Here is a 25,209-nt window from a genome sequence, read left to right as displayed (position 1 = left end):
TTCTTCCTCCATGCTTTTTTAGCCTTGTTGGCCTCGTAAGCCTCGTCTCGTAAGTGGTTAGCCGTGTTAGCGCAACGAATGCAACATTGCAGTTCTTGTTCCAGTCGTTCGGTATCGATTCTAGACGCCGAGGCTACAGGGCTCACCTCCTGTCGCCTCGTTCGTGCCATCGTTGTGCTATTCGTCCTTCATTACCACGTTGCCGTCTTCTAAATTCGGTGGCTCGTCAGCACTCGTGAAGTTGAGGCCTCTAGCCTCCGTGAAGATGCAGTTGCAAGGACTCAAACAAAAATAATTGACGCATTTTGTAGTGCACAGCGACTCATTGTTGCCAAATCAACTTTGTGAATGCTGTGCCTACGCTTCTTGTAGTTTTCTTGCTTTCTGAAAACTATCAGCTACAGTCACTTTCTAGTGGTTAGAGTTCCATGAAATGCCCTTAGAAGTGTGTATGCACATAAATTTGCACCTTAGAACATCTCTCTCAGTAAACGTTCATTAGTTCCTGTTAAATGGAACTAATTTTTCCGGTCCCTTGAAGTTCCGTTTATCGAGAGTCTACTGTACCTGGTACTGTTCCAAGTACGGAATTTTTGTAGAAAAAACTGTGAGAAGTAAAAGAAAAGTGATACCTAAAAAAAAAATGCTTTTTTGGGAATTTTTCTGTCCCAGAGACCCATGTGCCCCCTTAAATAAGTATATTCAGCAAACACGCTTATAATTTAACGCTGCTCCACACAGCAGGACTTGAATTCCCTCTGTGCATCGTTCTATGTTTGCAAATGCAAAGTGCAATGATCACCTCCTTGAAGCGAATGCCGTAGTTGACCTCAGCGGACACGGACTTGCGCAGCTTGTCGAACTGCAGGCTCCTGCTGTCGATGCCTCTGGCATAGTTGTACAGGAGCGAGGACGTCTTCATTCCAAACTTGGCCTTGAGTGTTTCCATCGACACCGCCTGAAGCTGCTTGCACGTTGAAACACCCATCTCTGCCAGCTGGCTCTGTAGCCGGTAGCCCACACCTGTGTGGATAAGAACAAGAAGCCACAATGCAATCAATCATCCCATTTGTCATTTATTTACCCTTAACCCTTTGAGGGTCACGGCCGTACATGTACGGCATCGACAAACACTTTCAAAATGGTCAATGACGTACATGTACGGCATTGCTTGTATCTTTAAAAAGCGCGCCTTTTTCGCCAACTTCCCTTGCTTGGCATGTGCTGCCACACTTCGGAAATACGTCAAATTTTTGTCTTCCGCCAATGACTCCTTTTTTTATTTTTTTTTATGATTTACTTCGGCGGCGCGTCGGCTATCGCTTGCGCATCCGCTAACGAGGGGGCGCGCTGGGTATCGCCCACCGGGCGCCTGAGCACCTCTCGCTTTTTGCCTGCCACAGACCAAGGTCGCCTGCGAAACTTCTGAGGCTCTTTTCTCCTTTTTCTGTATTGTATGGGTGGTGCACCGTCTATCGCTTCCACATCCGGCCGTGCGCACCCGCACGCACAGCGGCTGGTTTTGGTATCGTCCTCCGGGCGCTTCCCACTTTTTGCACCCGTGAAACTGATGTCTATCTGATTTTGATTCACTCAAAAGGTACCAGCCTGTTGCTCTCTCATTTTTATTTAGAATTTTTCTTGCATTACTCATGAATAAACCACATATATATAACAACACAAACGATTTTTTTGTCCCTTTATGGTCACCATAAAAAAATTACGATAATTTTTTTCGAAACAGATTCATCCGAAAAAATCGACCCTGGGGGGTCGCATTTGGCGAAAAAATTCAACCCTCAAAGGGTTAAAGCCATTGCCATTTCACGCGGTGCCACAACAGGCAATGAGCTAAAGGCCCGTCGCGAATTCGGAGCTTGCACTTTGAGCTGCTTACCTGGCAGGTCCTTCACGTTGACAGCCTCGAAAAACTTGAGCAGGTGGCTGCTGTCAACGAAATGGTGGCCGTTGGGCTTGGCGAACCGGTTGGCAACCCTGGCAGCCAGCATGTTGGGGCCTTGATGAAAGTTAGAGACAAGGAACAGGCAGTAGCAGTTAGAGCACACGCAGAAGCATGTACAAGCCTAATACAAAATAAGAAGATAAACATAATGTAGATATTTATACCTATTTACAGTAATAAAGTCAACTTGTTTGGAACGGTCCGTTTGCAGCTACCACAAATCAGTGTCAGTGAAACACTGTATCACTTGAGACACAGGGCAGTTGTAGAAGCTAAACCGATTACAGCAGCAGAATTGGCCATGCTGCTACATTAGCAGATGGGCAGATGTGCATCAACCCTTATTAAAGGAACACTAAAGGTAAGATGACAATCAAAGTGTAAAAGCAAGTTGGCCGATACTGGTAGACTAGAGTGTCCTGAATACAAATATACCACGCAGCAGCACATTGGCTCATTAACACAGAAATTGCCAAAAGCAGACTAACAGCTATCGGCGCCCTGTACACTACATTTCCCGCACTACATTTTGTGACATCACAAATATTGACGGGTGAAGTGCGGGAGTGGTGGAGCTTGCCTAAGCATCTTTTTGGAACAACCACTGAGGCAGTAGGAACACGTAAAAAGTGGGTAATCGATAAGTGCCCGCCTGTAAGAATTTTTTCTAAGCAAACTCCTTCTCCATTTGCGCTCAAACTTTACCCAAAGGTCGCATTTTATGGTCTATTTTGTTTGCCATAAAGAACAAGAATAACACTTACCTGCATATTTAGAAAACAATTGAAAATTATTTTTGCCTGTGGGAAACCTGGGGGCCCATCTTGGAGATCTTGACCACTGTTGTAGTGTAGCACAACCTAGGGTATTCAGAACAAAACATGCGATGCCGGTTTGCGCAGGTTCACAAGGCATCGCGTGTTTTGTTCTGGATACCCGAGGTGGCGCCACATTACAACGGCATTCAAGATCACCAAGATGCCCCCGGGTTTCTCACAGGCAAAAATAACTTTTATCGGTTTTATAAATAAGCAGGTAAGTGTTGTTCTTGTTCTTAGTGTTAAACGCAATAGACCACAAAATTTGACCTTCGGGTCTGCTGAGAAAATCTTTTTTTTTCTGACAAGTATTTTTCGGTGTGACACACTGTATAAGTGCATACAGGAACTTTCACGCATTACGTGCTTTTTAAAGGACAGATACCTCAGCTAGCAAACATTACAAAACATGGTCCTGAAGACTAAACAGTAGGCTTCATTTCATTTTCGATTTCCTTGAAATGGTTTGCATTGTGTACAAACAAATCGAAAGATGCACGCAAGCAGGTGAATGTAAGCACTAACCATGCAGATAACAAGGCATCCTTGGTTGTTGAGAAAAAGCAGAGAGCAAATGTACGATCAGTTCAAATAAAAAGTAATTCAGTTTTTAGTTTATCTAAGATAAACAATGAATGCCATCAGAACAAATGGTTTTCATTATGAAGTCATGAACTGCTCAACTCGACATAAAAAAGTTGCATGGGCACTGCCCAGCATTCATGCAACTAAACTTTGTCTAAGCTACAATTTTAGACAAATAAATGCACTTAGTGCCGTAGTAAACTATTGAAAGCTGTAAGCTGTCAACAAAAGCATTAAAAAGGGATGAATAACGATAATAAAACTGAGTATGAATGAAGAGGTACATCAAAAGGCAATAAAAGAGAGCTTGTCGTAGTTTGAGGTTGCAATAGGCTGGCAAATTATACCTGAAGCCTGTACAGCTTGAAAGAAATGTGGGTGTAATCACCAAGACAATTTTCCACAACCTGACCACTTTATACATGTTGATTGATTTTGAATGATTGATTGATTAACTGATTGTAGGGTTTAACGTGGCGACACTTCACAGGTGATGAGGCGTGCCATGGTGGAGGGCTCTGGATTAATTTTGGCCACCTGGGGATCTTTAACAGGCGCCGAAATCTAGAACACACGGGCGTTTTCGCTTTTCGCCTCCATCAGAAAAGCGGCCGCCGCACTTTATGCATGTTGCACTGTGATTGCACAAACAACACACACTGCACTACAAGCATAGTGCTAGCATTGAAACCTTCAAGCTATGTTTACAGTGAAATGATGAGGAAAACTGATGGGGTTCCACTTTTGATGCATGTGAGAGTTTTGAGTTCAAAATGGCTGACTGAGCCAGAGAAACACATTATTCGTCCTTTAACTTTATTACAAAACCAAATTTTTAAGAAGTTTTAATGACGCATACAGTGTAATTAGGCCTTAAAACGATTGTGTTTATGAATCTGTGAAGTCTTTTTTGTTTTCAAGGATAAAAAGCAAGTCTGCAATTGTGTTAATAGATGTCAGATGAAGTGCAATGCACTTCAATTTCTTTTTGATTGAGGTTTTATACATTGAACCCTGAAATTGAGTCTAGCCAGCATAAGTGCAATGTAATGCTTAATCATTAATGCAAACTGCACTCATCAAACTAAGCCAAATGTGACTGGACTCAACCCCTACTGTTGCGAGAGGTTGAGTAGCTAGGCATGAAGCAAATGCGTATAGCACTGCACCTACCTAAACCTACAGACGCTGTACAGAGGGTTCTCTCTTCGATCCTTTTTCGTAAAAACTCAGCAAATTCAGTCGGTGTGCAGCTGGCTTCACGCAGGACCTTGGTGACGTCGGCATACAGCTCATCACAGCTGATAGCTTCTATGTCCAGGGTGAAGCTGAAAAAATAGAAATAGAAACACTGAACACGGACATAATTTCTATTTATTTAATTTGTGCTTCAAAATTCCAAGCTGTACAGGAGTTATATCGCACGAATAAATTCAAGACATGCAGGTTTCCTGACGGAAGAACGACAATTTGCAGAGTTTGCCTTGTTCAATGTGCACAGCCTGAAGAAGTAAAATGTTGGAGCTAACTTTATTCATAGTGCCCCAGGTAATTTTGGTTGAATGAAAACAATGTTAGAGACAGTTGTGGGAATGTAGCTACAAAACAAGCTCTTCCCTACATGTGAAAATTAAGTGATGCCTCCCTATTTGTTTGACAAGGTGCCGCAGGTTTTGGCATGCCCAACATTTATATGCTTGAAGACTAGAGAGTTAGTATTGCATCTGCCAGTTAAGCTTTGTTATTAAAGACAATCAGTTGACATAGTCATCGATAACAAACGTACCCGCACAGCAGAGATTGAATTATTACCGTGCATTATTATGGAGTATGTCTTGCACACTAAGTGCAGAGAAAAACTGATCAAATGCATTTTCATTAACTGTCCTAAAGCCTCAGCAAAAATACAACAATATTTACATTTATGCAAACTAAGACAAAAAATTAAAGCCGTTCCACTCAATGTGAAAGCTGCCGGAAGTGCAGAGAAGTGATTCGCTATAATGGGCTGTAGCGCCGTTATCTGCTCACTGCTACCACCCAATGCAAGTCAAATTTCCAACCTTCCCAGTGCTCGCGTGCCCTCTGCCTGAAACTCTGCCAGCAGGAGTTCTATTCTTTTTGTGCTTGCCCCCCCCCCCTCCGCACATGCTGGCATTGCACTGCTATTCTATTTTTTTCCCCCTTACTATCATAAAAACCAACCCAACAAGCGTTCCCCACTAAATAAACGCAGACGCTGCCTGTTAATTACATATATTTTGCCTCAAATATACCTGCAGTTTTCTTTGCGCTAAACAACAGGGAGATCTATGACAAGCACCAGTGGTTCACGAGTTTCGAACACTTATGACTATATAAGCCGCTTGGCTTTCGAAGCCTCTGGGTTACGCCACGATGACGGAACGCCGTGTGGCTCTACTTGGCTCCAGTGAGCGAGCTACGACGACAAGGCGAGCCCCTAAAGTGGTCTGCACTTAAAAAATGTGGAAATTCATTAGTGCTGCAGCAAAACACACTTTGTTACTGGTTTCTTTATGTTTTGTTGCCAGCGCCTGGCAACTTTTATTGTTCTGGTCTGGTCGTCTATGTTCTGAATCTGATGTTTCTAGAAGGACTCTGCTCCAAGACAAGTACAAGCAGGCCAAACACTGCAGCATCCAATTCATAAACTCCTAGCTGTGTACGCCATTCTGTTTGACTGCTCCTTCAATGTTCGTTTTTTTACAGTTCATCGGTGTTTATTGAAGTTTATCGCAGTTTTGATTTTATCGAGCATTCAATAAGCTCGAAGTTTTGAAGTTTATCAAAGCTTCGAGTATTCGAGTTTATCGAAGTTTATCGGAGCAAACTTGTGCTCTGCAATAAGCAGAGCGCAAGTTTGTTCCGATAAACTTTTCAGTATGAGAACCACGCATGACCCCTGACTTCTTGATGGTGCAAATCATCAATATACATCAAAAGTAGACTAAAGCAGGGCTCAGCCCAGTACCTCATAAAAAATCTACACAGAAGACTGGTAAATGTTTTTAGCAACTTCCGAGTTCATATGAAGCAAGCTTGTTGAATTTAAAAAAAAAGGAAGTTGGAATCTAGCAAGTTTGGGATGTAGCATATTTATAAACTACTTTTTAAAATAACAACAACTATAACAGAGGTTTGTTTTAGAAAAGGTGGACACGGTCGGTCAGCTGGGGTATTGAGAAAAATGGGGGGGGGGGCGTAAAGGTTTATGATTTATTAAATCATTACTTACTTAATTTATTTACTTTACTCTCAAGGCAATGCATTTCCGAGAGAAGTGATGAAAACATTTTACAAACAACAACGAAATGGAGCAATATAAAAAAAGATACGCATGTATGGTCGTCTTGAAGTTAGTCGTGTCGGTGATTGATGTGATGGAAGCAGGTAAGTGGTTCCACTCAGCCCAGTACATTCAATGGTCGACGCCTGAGGAGCATGCAAACTATTACAGAGAAAGCAGCCTCTGCCGTGTATTGGCAGGTTGCAGCGGCGTTGTCCAGTCTTCAAGCCGCTGGACTCTGGGTGGACAACACTTTAAACGAAGTGTTTGGAGGTTGGGACACTCCCACAACATGTGGTGTACACTGGGCGTGGCTTCCGTGGAGCAGGAGGCGCAGGCAACAGCAGCCACAGGTTGCTGATCCTCGACGCATGGTGGTGGCGCTTTGGCATATAGGCACGCCATTTGGCCAGCACATCGTTGGTGAGCACGGCCCAAGCTCGTGCCTTGTGTAGAAAAGCACTTCTGTGCCGCAGGACAATCCAACCGGCAGGGGAGCGGGGTCTGGTGGGATTTAATTCTGCAGCGACTGCTCGGACACGTGCCTGGCTGCAGCCTTGGCTTCTGTGGGGTCGGGGTCGTATCAGGCAAATGGGACGGGTAACGCAGGGTGGGAGCGGAGTTCAACAAGCTCGTTCGGGCACGCGTAAGTGGTCTCATTCCAGATCCCGCCTGCGTGTCCCGGTACCCAGTCTACCCAAACGACTGTAATGTGTGCGTCCCGCAGTCTGCGACAAATTGTCTTTATGAGATCACGTGTAGTTCCAACAAATGGGGTCTGGCCAAGTTGATCAAGAGCTTCATGGCTGTCCGTGAATGCGGTAAATTGCTGGTTGTCACCAGCACCATAAGATGCCTCAATGTGCTACGCACCGAGAAGAACTGCTTCGAGGCATGCATGACACGGGCTTGGTGGACAAAGAAACTGAATTGTGCGGGACATGCACATCTGGCCGTCAATACACAACAGTGATGCACACAGGGTTGTTTCGTTAAGGACCGCTGCAGTGAAGATGGCGCCGTCTCGGAGATAAATGCGTGCAGCAGTGGCCACGCAGGTGTGAGAGGCTTTGGCACACGAACCAAGATGTCTTCCCAAGGGGCTCTGACAGGTTGCGGTTGCAGGGAAAGCAAGGCGACGACCAGAAGCAAAGTTGTGCATGAGCTCCCCCTGCAAATGGCTGCGCTATTATGGCCTTCAGCCACAATAGTGCAGCCATCCACACAGCGCATCCTCTCCATGACGGGGCAGCCATCCTCTCCATTCTAATAGCGAGGAGTGGGGTTAGCTGGGCATAGTGGTAGAGTTCTTCCGCGTGGGGGTGCCTAGGTAAACCACTAATAAGCCTCAGGCTTTCGCGGCGTAATGTCTCCAATCGGCCATATTGTGCCTTCGTTAGGGCAGAGCACGTAGCACCATAGCCTTGGAAGTCAGCACGGCCTGCATAAGTGTGTGCAGGACCTGCGTTGTTGCTCATAAGTGTGTGCAGGACCTGCATTGTTGCTCCTCCGAAGTGGCCTCAAACTCTCATACTGATGTGAGGCTGCTGCTTCCAAACATATTTGATCTGCCAGATCCACTCTGTAGCTGCTCCGTCTTCATGGAGTGGCACGCCAAGTATCCGGAGCCACTTTTCGGCAGCCCGCTTGATGGGTTGGCCATTCAGCATAAATTGTATTTGTGCCTGCAGGTGGTCGAGGCCTCCAATGATGAGGCATTTTGTCTTTTTCTGGAGACGAACACATTACAGTTGCGGGAAGACACCTGTCAATGTTTGTTCAGCTGCCGAAAAAAAAGCTCCGGTTTCTGCGTAGAAAACTAAAACTGGCACCCCCATCGGTGAAGCTATCTGCCTATCTACCAATTGTCAGGCCAACATTAGAATACGCTAGCATCATCTGGGATCCGCATCACAAAGGTTTGATTGATAAGCTTGAAAAAGTGCAAAAAAAGAAGGCTCGGTTCATATTATCACATTACTCATACACTGAGTCCGTCTCAGATATGCTTGAAATTCTTAACTTGCCAACACTAGCAGATCGCCGCACTCATGCGCGCCTGAAGTTTTTCTTTCTACTTACCCAGAATGCCTTTAAAATACAAACAACCCAATACCTAATTCCGAGACAAGGTAGAGACATGCGAAATACAAATAGCCGCGCTTTCATGGTCCCACAACTCCGCATCAACACTTTACGCATATTCTTTTTTTCCACGTACAATACGTCACTGGAACGCATTACCAGAATCTGTCGTTCTATCTCGGACTGCTTCGGAATTTGAGAACCGCCTTCTTGCGAGCCCAAGTACAAATGGACCTAATCTACGTTGTTAGCAGTGCAGAATGAATGGTTGCACACATGTGTGTGTATATGTATATGTATATGTATATGTATATGTATATGTATATGTATAGATTTCTTTATTGTACTCATTCGCTTGTCTGCATTTTTTTGCGTTTGTTTGGCATTATTTGTTTGCATTGTTTGTGCAATAATATAGGCATGCACGATTACCGTATTTACCCGATTCTAACGCGCACCCGATTTTCCTGGCAAAAAAACCGAAAAAACTTGCACCTCCGATTGTAACGCGCACGGGACTTTGTGACCCAGACAAACGAATGCGGGAGAAATGGGCGATTTATTCCCGAAGTAATCTCACTCATATCACTCCTCGTCGCTCTCCGCTGACCACAACATCTCGGCCTCGGTGCCTTCAAGCGCGTTCGGGATGCCACACTTCTGAATGGACGTTCAACCATGGTCTATCGGATCGTGGCCCACGCCTCGCACGCCCATCCCGAGAGCTTCTCCAGAGGTGCACGCTTCAGCCGACCGCTCATTTTGAACACGTGGGAGCCGCTGCTGCCATTGCTGTTATCAAGCGCGTAAGTGAAATGATTTGACGATTTGTGTGAACTCCGACAGAAAAGCCTAGGCGCCTAGGCTTGCTGCGTCCGAAAAATCGTTGCTAAAAGCTTTGGCGCCATCTTGAGATGGCGATGGCGATGGGTGGGACAAAATTTCCGCTGTTTCGGCAGTTTCGGTTTTGTATCCGATTCTAATGCGCATGCGATTTTTCGGCCTATTTTTTCGGAAAAAAAGTGCGCGTTAGAATCGGGTAAATACGGTATGTGTTTGCTTTTGTGCGTGCTTATTTTGTAAGAATTTTGTAACCCCACCCTGTATCGGCCTCACCGGCCAACAGTATGAGTAAATAAAAAAAAAAGAAAAAAAAAAGCATCAAGTCCTTGCTGAATTGTGTCGATTACATCACGCATGGTGAGCACGGTACATTGAGGGTCAACCCAGAAAGTGATGTCATCAGCATACATAGTGGTTTGTTTGCAACATTCCTTCAAGGTTTGTTCGCCACAAGAACTTCGCGACATTCTGCAATATTTTGCGTCACCACGTTAAACAGCATGGGCGAGAGGGTGGCTCAATGCGGTACACCAGTGATATTGGTGGAGGAGGAGGAAAAACTTTTATTGTTGCCCAGTAAGGGGTTGGGAGTAGAAGAGGTGAGAGTCCCCACCCATTCCCCCTCAGCCATCAGCCAATAGTCCTTGGTCCCTGGCGGCAGCTTTGGTCATCCGTACTACTTGTAGCTGGATGTCAGCTTCCGAGCTGACCAAGGCTGCCTCCCACTGCTCGAGTGTTTATAATGAGTGTTCTCTGATCAGTTTTACCTATTTTGGAGCAGGACCAGATGATGTGTTCTAAATCCACTCTCTGCTTGCAGTGTTTGCACTTGTCGTCTTGTATACGTAGGTAGTAATAGCTATGTAAGACTGGATTTGCGTAAATCCCAGTTTGAATTCGTCTCCAAGCTGTGGCCTGCTGCTTGTTGAGGGTTTTATGCACTTCCGCATTATAAAGCCTGCCTTTTCTGTAATGATCAAGTATTTCTCTATAGGAGACACATGGACTGTTGAGATTCATTCTAATTTAAAAAGTCTAGCCGTTCAAAAAGCTCCTAACAAAGTTAATCACGTGCATGAATGATTGAAGGGAAATGCTTGGTCCCCTTCTCCACCGTTCCTCAACAACCAGGCTAAGGACTGTAACAGGGGGTATCCGACCACAAATGACAGCCATACACCACAAAACTACAGCAGCTACAAACTACAAGTGGTACTTCATTTAAAAATTTTTTTTCAGACACCGGTGCAGTCAAAGCAACAAGTGTGAGGCCCACCTTGCCACAATGTCGTACAGAAGCCTGGAGACTTCGTCGTAGCTCTCGAACTCGTACGGTATGGCCATGAGGCCCGGGCACAGCTTCCTCGCTTGTCCCAGGTACATGCCGCCCTTGACGCCGGCCTTCCGGGCTTCGTAACTGCAGCTTGCGACCTCTGACCGAGACATCAGCTCACTACTCCCCCCTTGAGAGTCCGCCCAGGACGGACCGGCCTGCGAGGAGCTCTTAGCGGCACTGGCAGAGGTTTTGCCGTGGCACACGGCTACCGGTTTACCTGAGCAAGAGAAACGAAACTGTACAGTCCCCCACCTATGAAGCGAGCCCAGATGAAGGCAGGTGCACAAAATGACGGGGATGCAAGAAGCAGAGAAGTGGTGGCTGTGGGCAAGGGCGTGGGAAGTAGATTACAAGCTTGGGAGAGGATCACTTGGCAGTGGAAAGAGGCCAGTATTTTTTTTCATTCCATCATATGCACAGATGCAACCACTGAAGGGTGAGAGCTCAGCCAGGATGAAAGCGGATAAATGCAAGGATAGACCAAACTCAATGATTCAGCCTGGGCTACTGTTTCCATGTCATATAGGTGCACTTATTAATAGACACAAAGACGACTGCACTCATTACTGGCACAAACACCGTACTGTGTTTTGAGCCATTTGTGTGCACTGTGTGTGCCACTTAAATTTACGTCCCGTTTTTAGTGCTTTTCACATTCTACTAAAGCACCAACCAGCCCACTTGCTCCCCATCAGGTGGACAAGGCCTGATAACTCCCCCAAGACTTTGATGTGCATCCAGATATTATGTCCTGCAATCAGGCACCATTTCTCTTCCAGTTGAAAAAAAAAATTTGTCGTCATGCTCTAGGAACCTCCACGCACACTAACTGAGAATCGTTACTATGCTGCCCACCATGGAAAGGCAATAAACTTGAGGTTTGATTACTGTACACAATAAAATATCTAAATAAATTAAGATAATACATAATCATTATAGTAACACTTTATGGCTCCTTTCTGAATTCTTTTGACCCAGTTTGGTGTACATGGCAACATGTATTCAAGAGCACCAGTCAGTACTTCCAAGCCTTCCTGCGTGGTGTTTCGACAGTGCTGCTCCGAGGACACTTTTTCCGACATGTGTTGGAGCCGCTCTACCTTTTGCAGCCATGTTTTTAAGAGGATGGCGTTAAGGCAAGCCATGGAAAAAACATTGCACAAGTTCCCACCAGACCCGTTACACTTGTGGGGGATGTAACATGCACATGATATCATTTCCCTTGTGTCTCGCCGCACATGCGTAGCTGCATCCAAACTATCGCCATGTAAATGGAAGAGCAGTATCGCAGACATACTGTACTACCAGTATCGCTGCCTAAGTTAGAGAAGTTCACTACAGTTTGCACTGTGTACAAACTATTATGCGCTCTAGTGCAAACTACCGGAGCCCGAACTTGTGCTTAATATATTAACCATGCTGAGACGAAGCGTAAGGTGTAAGTTCTGTGAAGAGCCAGGAGGATGTGCTGAAGCTGCACAAAGATCCAGAACGATTAACTGAAGCTGCCATTTCATTTTCTGAAAATTTTCTCAATCACACTATAATAACAAATCCAACAAATGCAGGTAGCCTCCACTGAGCTGGAATCACAAATCTGGCAATTCTAGATGGTGCCCAATGCCTTTGATTGGTCATCATGCTTGAGCTTCTGTGGACACTAGTGAATAATGTGTTTTCCTGCATCTGGCACAAGATGCATTGAAGGCCTCGATGCTCCCCGTCTCTAATGCTGATTCCAAGCAAGTTTATTCTCCTGTGAACTTGATAAAAAAGAAAAACAAGCTCAGAAGCAAAATGAAGCTTGCGTTGTTTCTAATTTGGGATGCGGCTTCAACAAAAAACAACTTGCCTAGCAAGCTGTGGAAAAGAATGTGCAATAATTACTTTGACCATACCAGTACCTATTCCAGATAATTCCATGTGCATGCGAATACACTGAACTTTTAACCATTTTTTGTTTTATTCATAAAGTACTGCTGGCTTCAAGATCGAGAAAGAGGGCCTAGATTCCAAGCTCTTTATTCTGCCAAGTGCTGTTCCGGTATTTTATTGCTTACGATTGATTTGTCTTTAAAAACTGAAAATCTTTTCACTAAGATGAATGTGAGTGGCAGCGCATGAGCGGGAGACCATCGCTTGGGTTACACCCGGTAGCAGACGACGTGCTCCAAGACACTATCACTTGCAGTGCAACACGCAGACAATCCTGGGTGTTTCCTAGCAGCACGTTTCCATGCTTGCGTGGCATTCATTCTCTCTATGACCTCGCGTGACAGGCTTCATACTCCAACAGAACAGTGTTGCTACACAGCACTCTATATTGGCTGCCGCCAATGAATGCCGATGGCTTTTTACATGGGGCAGATTCATTTTCCAATGGCACACACCTTTGATGGCAGGCTTCATACATACACCCGCAACGCGGATCTTCAAAGCAGAGGCCCATATGCTCGCATGATTTACTGCTTATTTCTCACGTTCGCTACAAATTTGGTGCCACAATAAATCTCATGGCTCCTTTTGGCTCCTTTCGGCTTGTTCAGGCTTGCCAGTGGCAACCCTGCACACATCCATTATTCTTTCTGCTTGAGGACCTTTCATCCTGCTGAATGATACATTACTGCCCCACATAAGACAAGCCCATCATTCACGTGCAACTCCCCCACACCGCTTCTCATAAGCAGCAGGATAAACTGGCATCATACCTTACTAACAGCAGGACTGAGATTACATTCACAATTCTGCTTCCTGAGTCAGTGACGAGCAGGTAGATCACAGTGATGATAACTACGGCTATAAGGACACTGTGATGTACGAATGGGTGAAGTTTTGAGAGGTTTGCTTGGTGCGAGGCATACATCAGGTTTAACGGCAAAATTAGTTGCACTTGCTGCCACCAAAGTTGCACATTCTTTCTGCAACCAGCCTGCTTGCAATCTCCATCCCCAACCAAGGGAGCCCCCCCAAAAATTGATTGGTTGATTGATTGTGGGGTTTAACGCGCCGACGCATCACAGGCAATGAGGCTTGCCACAGTGGAGGGCTCCGGATTAATTTTGACCACCTGGGGATCTCTAACGTCCGCCAAAATCTTGTACACACGGGCGTTTTTGCTTTTTGCCTCCACCAGAAAAGCGACCGCCGCAGCCAGGAATGAAACCAGCGTCCTTGTTCATGCTCAGCAGCACGCCTTAGCCACTGAGCCCCGCAGCGGGTGCAAGTGCCTAAAAGTGTGATGAAGTGAGGGTAGATGAGGAGCAAGGGGAGGAGACACTCCTTGGAGGAGGAGGAAACAGGACGCTCCTTATTCCCTCCTCCCCCTCCTATGCAACACTTCTGTGGAAACAGAGCGCTGGATAACGGGAAGCCATACGTGGAGAACAGCACGTTACAAACTAGGGGCAAACACCACAAAAGCGCAGATGTTTCCATTCAAACGCAATCTCACCTTTCAGGTGTGGCCTTGTACGGAGGCCAACCGACACAAAAAAGCAGTCCATATCAATATGCATCAAGACCACATCTCCACCGAGAGGCACTTGTTCCCGCGAGCTTTTTGATTCCAGGTACTGCTTTAGCTCTTCAATGCCACTGAAGGTGCCATTGCAAGCGGCGCGCTTTTGAGAAATGTAGTCCCTAAGCTTGATGCTGGCCGTCGATATGTGGTGGAGCCGCGACCTTCCGTAGAACTCCTCCAGGAACCTGGGATCCCCCACTTTGTACCGCTGCGAATTCAGCTTCCTCGGTTCCTCGCGTGCACTGTTCTCACTGTGATGTTCCGCGCACTCATCTTCATCATGGCTGTTTTCGGGGGAGAGCCAGCTGTCCTGATGGTTGCTTTGAGCCGTGTCTTCTGGTGCCGCTGCAGAGGAGGTTGAGGGTTTGTCATAACGAATGACATTGAGCTTCTGCTGGCCATTCTTCAAATCAGGTGCATGAAGGAGGTAGTCTTGGACAGGAAGCAACTTGCCAGCCTGGACGCTGAAAGTGCAAGACAATGATGAAAAAAGAAAATTAGGCCAGAAAGTCAAGCAGCACTCACAAGAAGCGAACACATGAGAAATCTTACAGACCTATCAGAAATCCAGCTCGGCTTGACGACGTAGTCCCTCAGATGTATTAGCTTGGCTGGCGGGAGATTCGTGGCGATCATGTAGCAGTTGGGCTGGCGTTTGTAGTAATGCTGGTATGTGCCGCCGTGAGTCATCATTATCCGTTTGATCTCCTCCGCGGTAGGGTCTGCGAAAAGCGCACATCAAAAGCAAAATAATTCATAAACCAACCGGTTTTACGGCGAAGTGTATGCGATTTTTTTCTTTCTTTTTTTTCCCGCCGAGTTCTTTTAGCGAACCGCGTCCCACGGTGACCCCAAATGTGAGGCGACCGAGCAGCCTACCTGTGTAGCCATTCACGAACACGCTGATTCCGCTGAATATACCATCTGATCTCTCCTGACTCGAGTCGACTTCGTTGTGGGCACTGTTGATGAACTGCTGCTCCAACTTCTGAACTTTTGCGGACATATACCCTCCCTGAAATGCACGAGCCAGGAGAGGTGACATATCGAGATGCGGTAAGAAGCGCAGACACTTCCGGACAGTCTAACGCTTTAAAATATAGATCGCTGACGAGTAAACAAATGTGGGACTTACGAATTCCTCAAACCCCGTGGGTCGGAATCGCCGTCGCCTCGACCGTGTACCCATCGCTGCCATCACCGGGTTTCACTCATCGGGGCCAGTCGGTCATCCTCCAAGTTTCGCGCTAGCAATCGGCCCTGCGACTGGCCAGTGATTGTGCTTTTGAGCTGAACATGCCTCAACCTGCAGTCAGACATCCCCTCTCGTTCATCACCATCCTTCTATGCCGCTCATTTACCAAATTTACGTACAACAGGAAACAGGAAGCGAGCGATACGTTTGCGCCGCCTGAAGTCGGAGAACGAGAACTACTATTTGGCGCCAAATGTGAAACTTCGTGCAGGGCTTCTTTTTACGGCGAATCTCTGTTTATAGCTAGGGTATAGTTACGTGGATTTTTTGTGCTCACCGGCAAATGGGGCCATGCTAAAACTAAGAACCTGAATATGATGCAAAAGCGCGAGGCATTCCATAGCGCTAACAGTGCGTGCAGTGCGTGTGCGTGCAATTGCTTGTTTGTTTGTTTCGTTTATTTGGCTACGCGCACAAGTTGCCGCTTTCCATTTTGAATTTCACTTTTCCCCCGTCAACGTTAGACGCCGAGGTCCGGGGACGTCGAAATTTGCAAGTGCGCGAGACGTGTACAACTCTGCCGCGCCCCGATTCTCCACCACGAAATGAGTACGTCTGCACCCCGATTCCAGGCCATCTACCGAGCTTGAATGATGTCGCCAAACGGATAGTCGACTTCCTTGCACACTTTCCAAGGTCAAAATACTGTTGACCTGCGGTCACCTGGAGGACCAAGCACTCCTTGTAACCTGGGCTACGGCGGCGCCGGCGACACATGCCTTCTTGGAATAAGGATCCACTCCTACCTTCACAGCCGAATTAACTTCTCTCTCTCTCTCTCTCTCTCTCTCTCTCTCTCTCTCTCTCTCTCTCTCTCTCTCTCTCTCTCTCTCTCTCTCTCTCTCTCTCTCTCTCTCTCTCTCTCTCCGTGAAGAGTTCGTACCCTTGTTTAGAATTCTGTGTCGCTTCAGTTGCGCTGGCCACCCAGTGCACCCACCTTCACAGAGTGAAATAGCTCATAAATATGCATGTACTTGCAAGAAAGTTCCCTATACTAACGGTAATATATGAGTGGCCATATTAAGAGTGCTCAAACACCTCATCGAGCAGTACGCCTTATGAAGCGTTTGGCAAAACCAGCATTCCACCTGATTTATTTTAATTGTGCTTCTGTGTGTTGCCTTGTATGCATGTTGGCATACCGCAAGCAAGCACACCATCGCGGCTTCATTTTCCATTGATGGGTTAACCAGTTTGCCACCGCATGAAATGAGAGTCGTCGGGATTCAGAGTCGCAAGAAAAAGTTAGTCATTGTTCCTGGGGTTAATAAATTGTAGCAACGCGAATATTCCCAGGTACTGCGCTCTTCTTCGGACGACATCGGTATCATTGAGAAACTGTACGAGGATCATTGGCTTTCATTTTTTGCGCACGCCCCGCCAGAGCTCGTATTGCCTTTGTTCTCTAGTTTTCCTTTTAATTTTCTTTCGCTATCTCTCTCTTTTTGTACGTTTGTAGGTCATCCACCCCTCACCTCTGCAGCCTGAAAGTGTAAAGTGCGGCAGATCGGATTCAATTATCCGAGCCTTGGAAACTGATTAACAGAATAAAACAAACGTCATTCGTGCGTATAACATGGCAGTGATCGAGGAACCTCTGCAAATGGGGGAAGCTTGAAAGCTACTAAGAGGAAGCTAGCCATCGGCAAAGACAGGATGTACGCACTCAGAGACGAGCAGGGTAACATTACGCACAACTCGGACGAGATAATAAAGGTAGCAGAACGATTCTACACCAGGCTATACGCCAGCGATGTTAGTTGCATATGCTAACAAACCACTCCTCTTCGATAAAAACGTCATTCTCTCTCTTCCACTCCTTCTTTCTCTATCTCACTCTCTGTATGGCCAACCAAAATGCAGGCTGCTACGGCACCCGGTGACAAAAAAAATTAAGCAATAAAAATAATGTTTTATCTTCTCTTTGTTTCCTATTGTTCTATTTTTATTTTATGGGGTCGTTTCATTGTTTACGGTTTGCATGACAATGAGATCCTTCGGCTGTTATGAAAAGCTGAGCGGTGAGGCGCGTGCTCCTGCAGCTATTCTAGTTCACTGTGCCAGCTATGTCTGGCGTATGGCGTCAGTGCTCTGCAAATCATGCCATCTGCATGCTGCGCTTGCCTTCTCTGTAGTGAAGTCAGTGCTCCATCACTCTCGCTTTCCCTCCCTCACTGCGCTCTGGCGTAACGCGGTTATTCCGAGATTTTGCTTGCCCTCCTCCTAGCTGCTACCATGGTGGATCCCCACAAGCAAGCCCAGAACCATTAGTCATTGTCGCCTCCACACCTACTCCACAAGTGACCACACTCCGGTTACTTGCTGTCCGACTCCAAGCCGACGGCTCAGGGGCCACTCTCCTCTCTCGACTGCACATCACCCAGCTAACGCATATCATCCGCCGCATCTGTACTCAACGTCACAGACTCAAAGAACAAGACACTTTCCGTCTCATACACGACCTTCATGATGATGATGATGATTGGTTTTTATGGTGCAAGGCCGACTAGGGGCAAAGAGCGCCAAAAACAAGGTACTTCATGAGATTGGTGTGAAAGCAAATACTAAAGCATTGCAGTTAAAATATTCGTCAAATGAATTAAAAGGCAGTGGAGATGACTGGTGTAAAGGGCCAGGGGATCAGTGTGCACGATAAGAGATAAGGTGTAAAAAATTGATGTCGTAGAGAAAATGGACAGTGCGCTTGTTAGAAAATCATGGGAACATCACCTAAAAAGTACGATGGGTGCAGAGGGATACACGACCTTCAGCATAGTATGCGCTGTTCCCCACGTCCAGCTAAAGCCGAAAGAGCACTCTGAACTAGACGCAACTATAGGCCACCCAGCGCTTCTTTGTTCCTCTTGCTTGGAGGAGTGGTGGTGCGAGCTGAGACGCTCGTGGCCTGAGGGGCAAGAACACCTGATAGCACGGGTCCGAGCAGCGGCGGCAGCAGGCGGATTTTTTTTCGAACTAAAAAAAGGCCCCCCATCCATAGAGTTAATACTCATCTTTCCTCTTTTTTTTTTTCTCTTTTGCTTTCTTCGGTTGATATTGCATATTTTAGTCACTCGCTCCAACACTCACAGAAACAAATCCAATCTAATCAAATCCAATTACTTCCAGTCCTCCCTTACCTCGGCTCTATCCTTCTCCCCCTTCCCTACTCGCGCTCCGCCAGACGACGGCGAAATAGGGCAAAGATCGTTTCACGATAAAAATCCGACATGTTGATACTGAGCGAACCAATACGCAATATACCTGATGTCTTTGGCTCTTAGATAAATTAATTTTTCCCGCGTCACCATTGCCACCACAGGCGTAGGGATTGCTCAGGTAGCGCTGCTGAGCTGTGCCAAACGGAGTCAAACCCTCTGGGCCACACCTTCCGTTTGTACATGCGCGCAGTACATGTATACAAAGGCAACGGAAGGTGGTAAAAGAAGGCAAAGAAGAAGAAGAACAAGAAGAAGAACAAGCCGGCTCCCAGCGCGCGTACCAGCCCCCTCGCTCCGTGGCACAAGGTCACCCGGTTCATTTTAAATATGAAATCGGACTGTAAGTACCATATACTTTTAACAAATACATGCCTACTCGCGCCGATAACATGTGTGGTTCTGGAGCACAGTCTAACTTCTAAGTGACGCTGTGTAGTTTGGAAGACGCCGTCGAGATATCCCGCTGCAAAATGATCGCAACGACCAGTGTACAACGGCGTTCTAGTAACATGTCTGAGCCAGCCTAAATTATCACCGGGCCTTATTGGGTGGATCGTATGTGGATATCTAGCCATGCCTTTTATGGTATCCGTGCACTCTCTCCCCTTCCGCCATTGCGTTAGCAATGATCGGTGTAGCGCGATTTTTTTGCTGCGCCCGAACCAGATTACATTCGGGTTTGCCTGAGACAAAGACAGCGGAAGGAGTGCAGAGCCTTACGTCGTTTGGAAAGCTGCGCGCTTAAAGGGGCCATGTAGACAAAATACAAGTTAAATGAAGGAAGTGGGTTATTGCCGGCATCCGGCACTTTGGCCGGTAGGAATATTTTGCCGGCACTGTCTTCTGATTGGTTGTTCAAGCTTATGTCATTGTGACTGACATGTCTGCGTCTGCTAGGCGCCGGATCCGCCATGGTCAGTGTGACGCAGTGGTTGTGCTCTGGTTTCTGATCGCGAGGTGGTCACGTTCGAATCAGCATTGTTCAATGTTTTGTTTTGATTTTTTAAAACTTTGTTACTTGTGATTTCCTTCCCCTTATTCACTGTTCAGAAACTCGTTTTTTTTTTTTTTTTGCGAAATTCTGCCTTCATTATTTATTCGAGACCTGCCTTTGTGTGTTGGGTTGGGTTAGGTTAGGTTAGGTTAAATGGAGTAGGACCTGCCTTTATTGGTTAGTATGGGTTAGGTTAGATATTTTCTTAAAATACATACGCGAAAAAAGCATATGCGTAAGAATAAATGCGTCGGCGCGACTGCCGACTTCCGGCAAAAAAATGCCGGCAGGATGCGGTAACAGTCACGACCAGTCAATGGTGGCGCAAAATATCGCGTTCGTTGTTCTTTGAACACATTAATAACTAAGTGCAACACAGCCGTACCAATATCTGGGAGAGATCAATTTCCCGCTGCCGGCACAATATCCGTGAAAAATGAAATGCCGGCTGCCGCGGCGCGCGACCGATAAATTTCCAGCTGCCGGCGCAATATCCACACCCTTAAATGAAACAGATGAAGCAGTGACGAATTCACAGCATCTTGTTTGTGCGATTGGCGGCCGCCAAGCAGCATGACTGGGCGACTGTAATGGGGCCTCTTCCCAAGCAACCACGGACGTCCGTGGGACATCTGAAATACAGCCGAACATCCAATGCCCAGATTGGACGGCCACTGTACGTCCATGTTTGGATGTACATTTTCGGACGTACAGCGGACATCCAGAAACGGATGTACAAGTCCGAATGACATCCGCCAGCGAACGCACAAAATTACTACCGACCATAAAATAATGCCTTAAACTGAAATAAAAGCAAAAACAAAAAAGCTACTTTGCTTTTCAATTAAAAAGATTTTGTACAACAACACCCGGACTTGTACATCGCAAGTTTCATTTGCATATTTATAAAATTAAGCCTAATTTTTTTACTTCATTGAAGCACCTCACCGACTCTAATGATGATTGATATCTTTGGGGAAGGATATATAAGAATTGAAACCCACTAACGAAACACGTGAAGCAAGTTCACTGTGTTTATGTATGCCTGTTTGCCCGGGTGTGCCTTGGTCTTGTGTAGTGGGGTATTTGTTGTAGGAACATAACCTTCCCGTCATGTGATTCTGGAAATTTTCACTGAACATCCGAAATACGTCCAATTTCGGACGTCCGACTGGACGTACGGAAGTGTTAAATCCGGACGTCCTCGACATAACGTCTCGAACGCCTATAGCCCCGTTCACTTCGACAGAAGATCAAAATTGTAATGTACTGTGTGATGTACGTGTATCATGCCCAAAATATACAAAAACAAACAAACGTACATGGTACATCCATCGGCCCTGAAACGGACGTCGTACGGACGTCCTTTACAGCCGGAATGGACGTTCGTTGGACGACCGATGGACGTCCGGTGGTTGCTTGGGTTATGATCGCATCACTTGGATGCTAACGCGCAGTTAGCACACTGATAACTACGCTTTTTTGTGCTGGCCCATATTACGTCACTTATGCCCTTATTACGTCACTAGCTCAAATTTGCATGTTTTTGTTTTATGTTTTGCTTTTTGTGGGGTTAAAAGCGCCTTTCGTGGCTAGAAATAGCTGAGTGAGTTACCAAATGTACTTTCAAAGAGAACAGAGTTGTATTTCTTTTGGCTCCTTCTAGTTCCGCCGTCGGGAGCCTGGTTAAAACCTATGCAAACTAAAATAAATTAATGGCTACGTCTAATCTCACGGCAGCCGTGAGAATTACCTCCGAGAAATTCTCACGGCAGTTTCCATAAAAACTGGCTGGCCTAAAATTCGCTGAATAATACTACATCCCAGCGTAACCTAACATAAGATAACCTCACCGAACCTTACGTAACCTAACTGAACGCATCATAACCTACCAAAATTCAGCCCAACTGCAACAAACCTAATCTAACTCAGCCCAACGACACAGAACACAGCCTATATTAAACGTGATCCAACCCATTCTAGAAGCCCTAAGCGTCGATCTCTTGGTATAGTAAAAACCAGAGTAAAAAAAACATTGACAAAATAAGAAGCAGGAGCAGAAGAAGAAGAAGAAGAAGAAGAAAGGACTCTTGGGCCTTTTCTTTTAAAAGCCAGTACTATACCGCAGCGCTACAGGGGCAGCGGCAGGCACGTCTTTTTAGGGAATACTTGCCCCATAGAATCTCCGGGGTAGCGTGCTTAGCCAATGAGAGGCGACTGCCGTAAGAAATTTCTGACGGTAATTGTTATGGTTGACACTTCCTAACTTAATAGGGCCGGCAGAATCAGTGAAAATGCTTTACCGTGCGCCCCAATAACTGGCTTTTATTGCTAAACAAACAATAATCTTAAAGTGCAGCTCCTGATTTTTCCGAGATCGCGAAATTTGGTTGTATCGGATCTCGTACGTTGCAGAACGTTCTCGTTATTTTTTTTTTCTTACCTCAGTTGACATAGCGATAAACTACACGTAACGATAGACTGCATATATAGAACGAGATGCCGAGGGCCAGGTGGCCTGGTAATTAACTTTGGTAATTGCGCATCGCGAGCCTGTCAGCTTTTGCTGTCGATTCGGCGTGCACATCGCTGTAGTTATATGGGCGTGTGGCCTCGCAAGAACATAAATAATGGCAGGTTCACTCTGTTCTAGCAGAGTATACGTGGGAAAGGTGACAGTTATAGTTTGGTTATCTGGTTTACATCCAGATAACACAAATGGCACACATAATCGATGTACATATATCACTGTAAACGTAGACATTGGCTAGCGTCCGGGCGTAATACATACGTGCACTGCTGATGATAATTCGCGACTGCGAGATCTCCTGCAAGTGTTTGTCTTTTCTGCAAGCGAAGCCTGTTAACTAGCGTGTGTGTAGTTAACGCAACCCGTCTTCAGGGCGTTTGCAGCTCATAATTCTTTGTTTGATTTATTGATGTTTGATTTATCTCCTTTCTAGCGCCCGAGCCATCCGAAAGTAAGATTTTTTTCTCTCCCAGTAACTGCTGTAGAAACGAGGGAATGGGAGCGCAGACCGCCAATTTCTGGGAGCAATCATGTCGGTTTGGTAGAAATAAGTATCTGACGCACAGTGGATACGAACCGCGGCAGGTTATAGTTATAAGTTATAAGTGCAGGTTACATCTGATTACATGACGCTGAAAGTCTTTGGGGGCTAGTGAAAATTGGGAGCGGGAGCGAAGACGCCGAGATAGGAGGGTGGGTCAGTGCGTAATCAACTGCCTCCTCCCGGATCGTCATACCCGTTACGACGCTCCTATATGTGTAACCCGCAAAAAAAAAAAAAAAAGGAAAAAAAGAAAAAGGCGTTTGCGCCCCTGCATGTGTAGCACGTCGAGACAGCATACGTTTGAAGCGTGCACTAGCTAACAGTCTTGTGGGATAGGAAACAGCCAACTACGTTACGCTCCGAAATGACTGCGGCAGCCGCGTAGCTTCGTTTTCAATCAAGTGACAATCCAGTGACGAGCCCGTGTCCGTCATTTCCCTCGTCCTTTTACCCGTTTCTTAGAGATGCTTTTTCGTAAAGATGAACCAACTAGCACGGACCCACACGCTAGTACAAGTGTTTAAGACATGCGTCGGCCCTTCGCAGGGTTTTCGCGTCCGGGAAATTCACAAGAGTGTATACTTGTTCGTCACCCCGAAGGCAGTGTCATCTTACCCGTCATGATGGCTAAGGACGTCCTTCTGGGGCAGTGCATATCCAGTGTTAGTCAGAGCCGTTGGCGGATCCAGGAGGAGGGGGAGAGGGGAGGGGCGTCCGGATGTCCTGACACCCCCCTCTAATTTTGGAATTTGATGACAACCCTCAAGAAGATGACCCTTCCCCCCCCCCCCCCCCCCCCCCCCACAGGTCGTAGAAAAAGTCTAGCGGATGATTTTTTTGTATTCTTGCATGTCTGGTTTCGCGAAATTTGGGTGAATAAAAAGGCTGCTATCTTGATACTATCCTCATTACACCCCATTATCGTAACCGATGATGGAAGCTGACCACCCCCTCAGAAAGAACCTGAACCCGCCCGTGGTCACAGCTACCGTTCGCGCAATTCAGTGATCGTGAGAACTAGCGCCCTGTCCGAGGTAATGAGACAATGATAGCCAAGAGCCAAGCCTGGCCAAGCCACCGGCTACCAGAAAATGAGCAAGAAACGCAAAGTAAGGAAAGCAGCGACGAGAACACAGTGAGTGCATGGCACGGATAGGCGTCTCGTGACTCATTGCGCAGTTTTCTTGTCCTCCACAAGGAGCCTCATTTGTTGAACTTTGAAGAGAACTAAGACCAAGTTTTTTCTATTTTCAGCCGAAATGCAAGTTTGTGTTATTCGAAAGATTTCGTGTTTTATAGTGGCCCCAGCGCTTGTCCGAATGCAAACGATGCTTTATTCACTAAGAAATTGATGAATTGAAGTTAAAATTTTGATTTTCCCGCTAAATCGTGCATTTTCGTGGCCTGCAATGATCTCACAGGAACCGACCGCTATGCAGCCGATTGGGACGTGGCCTCCGCGATCGGCGACGTGCGGCGCGCCGTTGCTCCGGCCGTCCCAATCGTCCGGAGAGAGCGTAAGTTGAAAAGGGGGCGTGACCGCGTTTTTCGCCCCAGCGCACGTAGCCCAGGGTCGCTTTCCCGGCTTTCCCTGTCGCGGGCGGGGCCAGACGACGAAAACTCGGCCTTCGCGTGCAGCCTGTGTGCGATGTTTAATAATAGAAAAGTTACCGCACACCAATGCAGGAGAGAGGTAGAAGTAGTTACTGGTGCCATTAGGTACGTAGTTTCTGGTGCCTTTTGAATTTCGACGTAGACTATGACGCATGAGTGAATCCATTGCACAGCAGTATTCTTTTTTGTAGTCACGCATGGTTCCAAAACACAACACGTTTTCCGGCTTTATTTCTGAAAATCTCGTACATGTTGTTCGGAAAGCTTGGAACGCATGTTCGGTGTGTTCCTTTTAGTCTACCATAAATTTACGTGGTCTAAGTAATGTCATAGAAATCTTTACCAAAGTTACGATTGGTAGTTCTCTACTTGATGTTTATTACTAATATCCCGAACAACTTACTTACGGCCGATGTTGCGCACACAGATATTAGGATCACCTTAACTGCTCACCGAAAAAATAATACCCTTAATATGTCATGCCAACGAGTTATGTGCAGAATATTACCCCAGCAAATCTAGAAATTCAGAAAGTGTTTCGAAAAAAAAAAAAAATACGCGTAGATTCATTCACAGCGGTGTGAAACGCATCGCAGA

General features: G+C 46.2%; 1 protein-coding gene across 1 annotated transcript in view; it reads right to left on the bottom strand.

The window, feature by feature from the left end:
* Window positions 1-15,849, bottom strand: part of Rev1 (Rev1 DNA directed polymerase) — a 36,419-nt gene extending 20,570 nt beyond the window's left edge. The window contains exons 1-8 of the mRNA XM_077676355.1: window positions 15,593-15,849; window positions 15,337-15,472; window positions 15,014-15,179; window positions 14,389-14,921; window positions 10,878-11,154; window positions 4,540-4,694; window positions 1,898-2,017; window positions 803-1,023 (exon numbers count right to left, since the gene is read on the bottom strand). Of these exons, the coding sequence (XP_077532481.1) occupies window positions 803-1,023; window positions 1,898-2,017; window positions 4,540-4,694; window positions 10,878-11,154; window positions 14,389-14,921; window positions 15,014-15,179; window positions 15,337-15,472; window positions 15,593-15,655 (1,671 nt within the window). The 5' untranslated portion in view covers window positions 15,656-15,849. The remainder of the gene's footprint in view (window positions 1-802; window positions 1,024-1,897; window positions 2,018-4,539; window positions 4,695-10,877; window positions 11,155-14,388; window positions 14,922-15,013; window positions 15,180-15,336; window positions 15,473-15,592) is intronic.
* Window positions 15,850-25,209: the final 9,360 nt, after the last annotated feature.

The sequence above is a fragment of the Haemaphysalis longicornis genome, unplaced genomic scaffold (genome assembly GCF_048455015.1).
Source record: "Haemaphysalis longicornis isolate Haplotype H1 unplaced genomic scaffold, Haemaphysalis longicornis Haplotype H1 scaffold_7, whole genome shotgun sequence".
NCBI lineage: Eukaryota > Metazoa > Arthropoda > Arachnida > Ixodida > Ixodidae > Haemaphysalis > Haemaphysalis longicornis.
The sequence above is the reverse complement of the archived record's forward strand: the minus strand, read 5'-3'. Positions and strand labels throughout refer to the sequence as shown.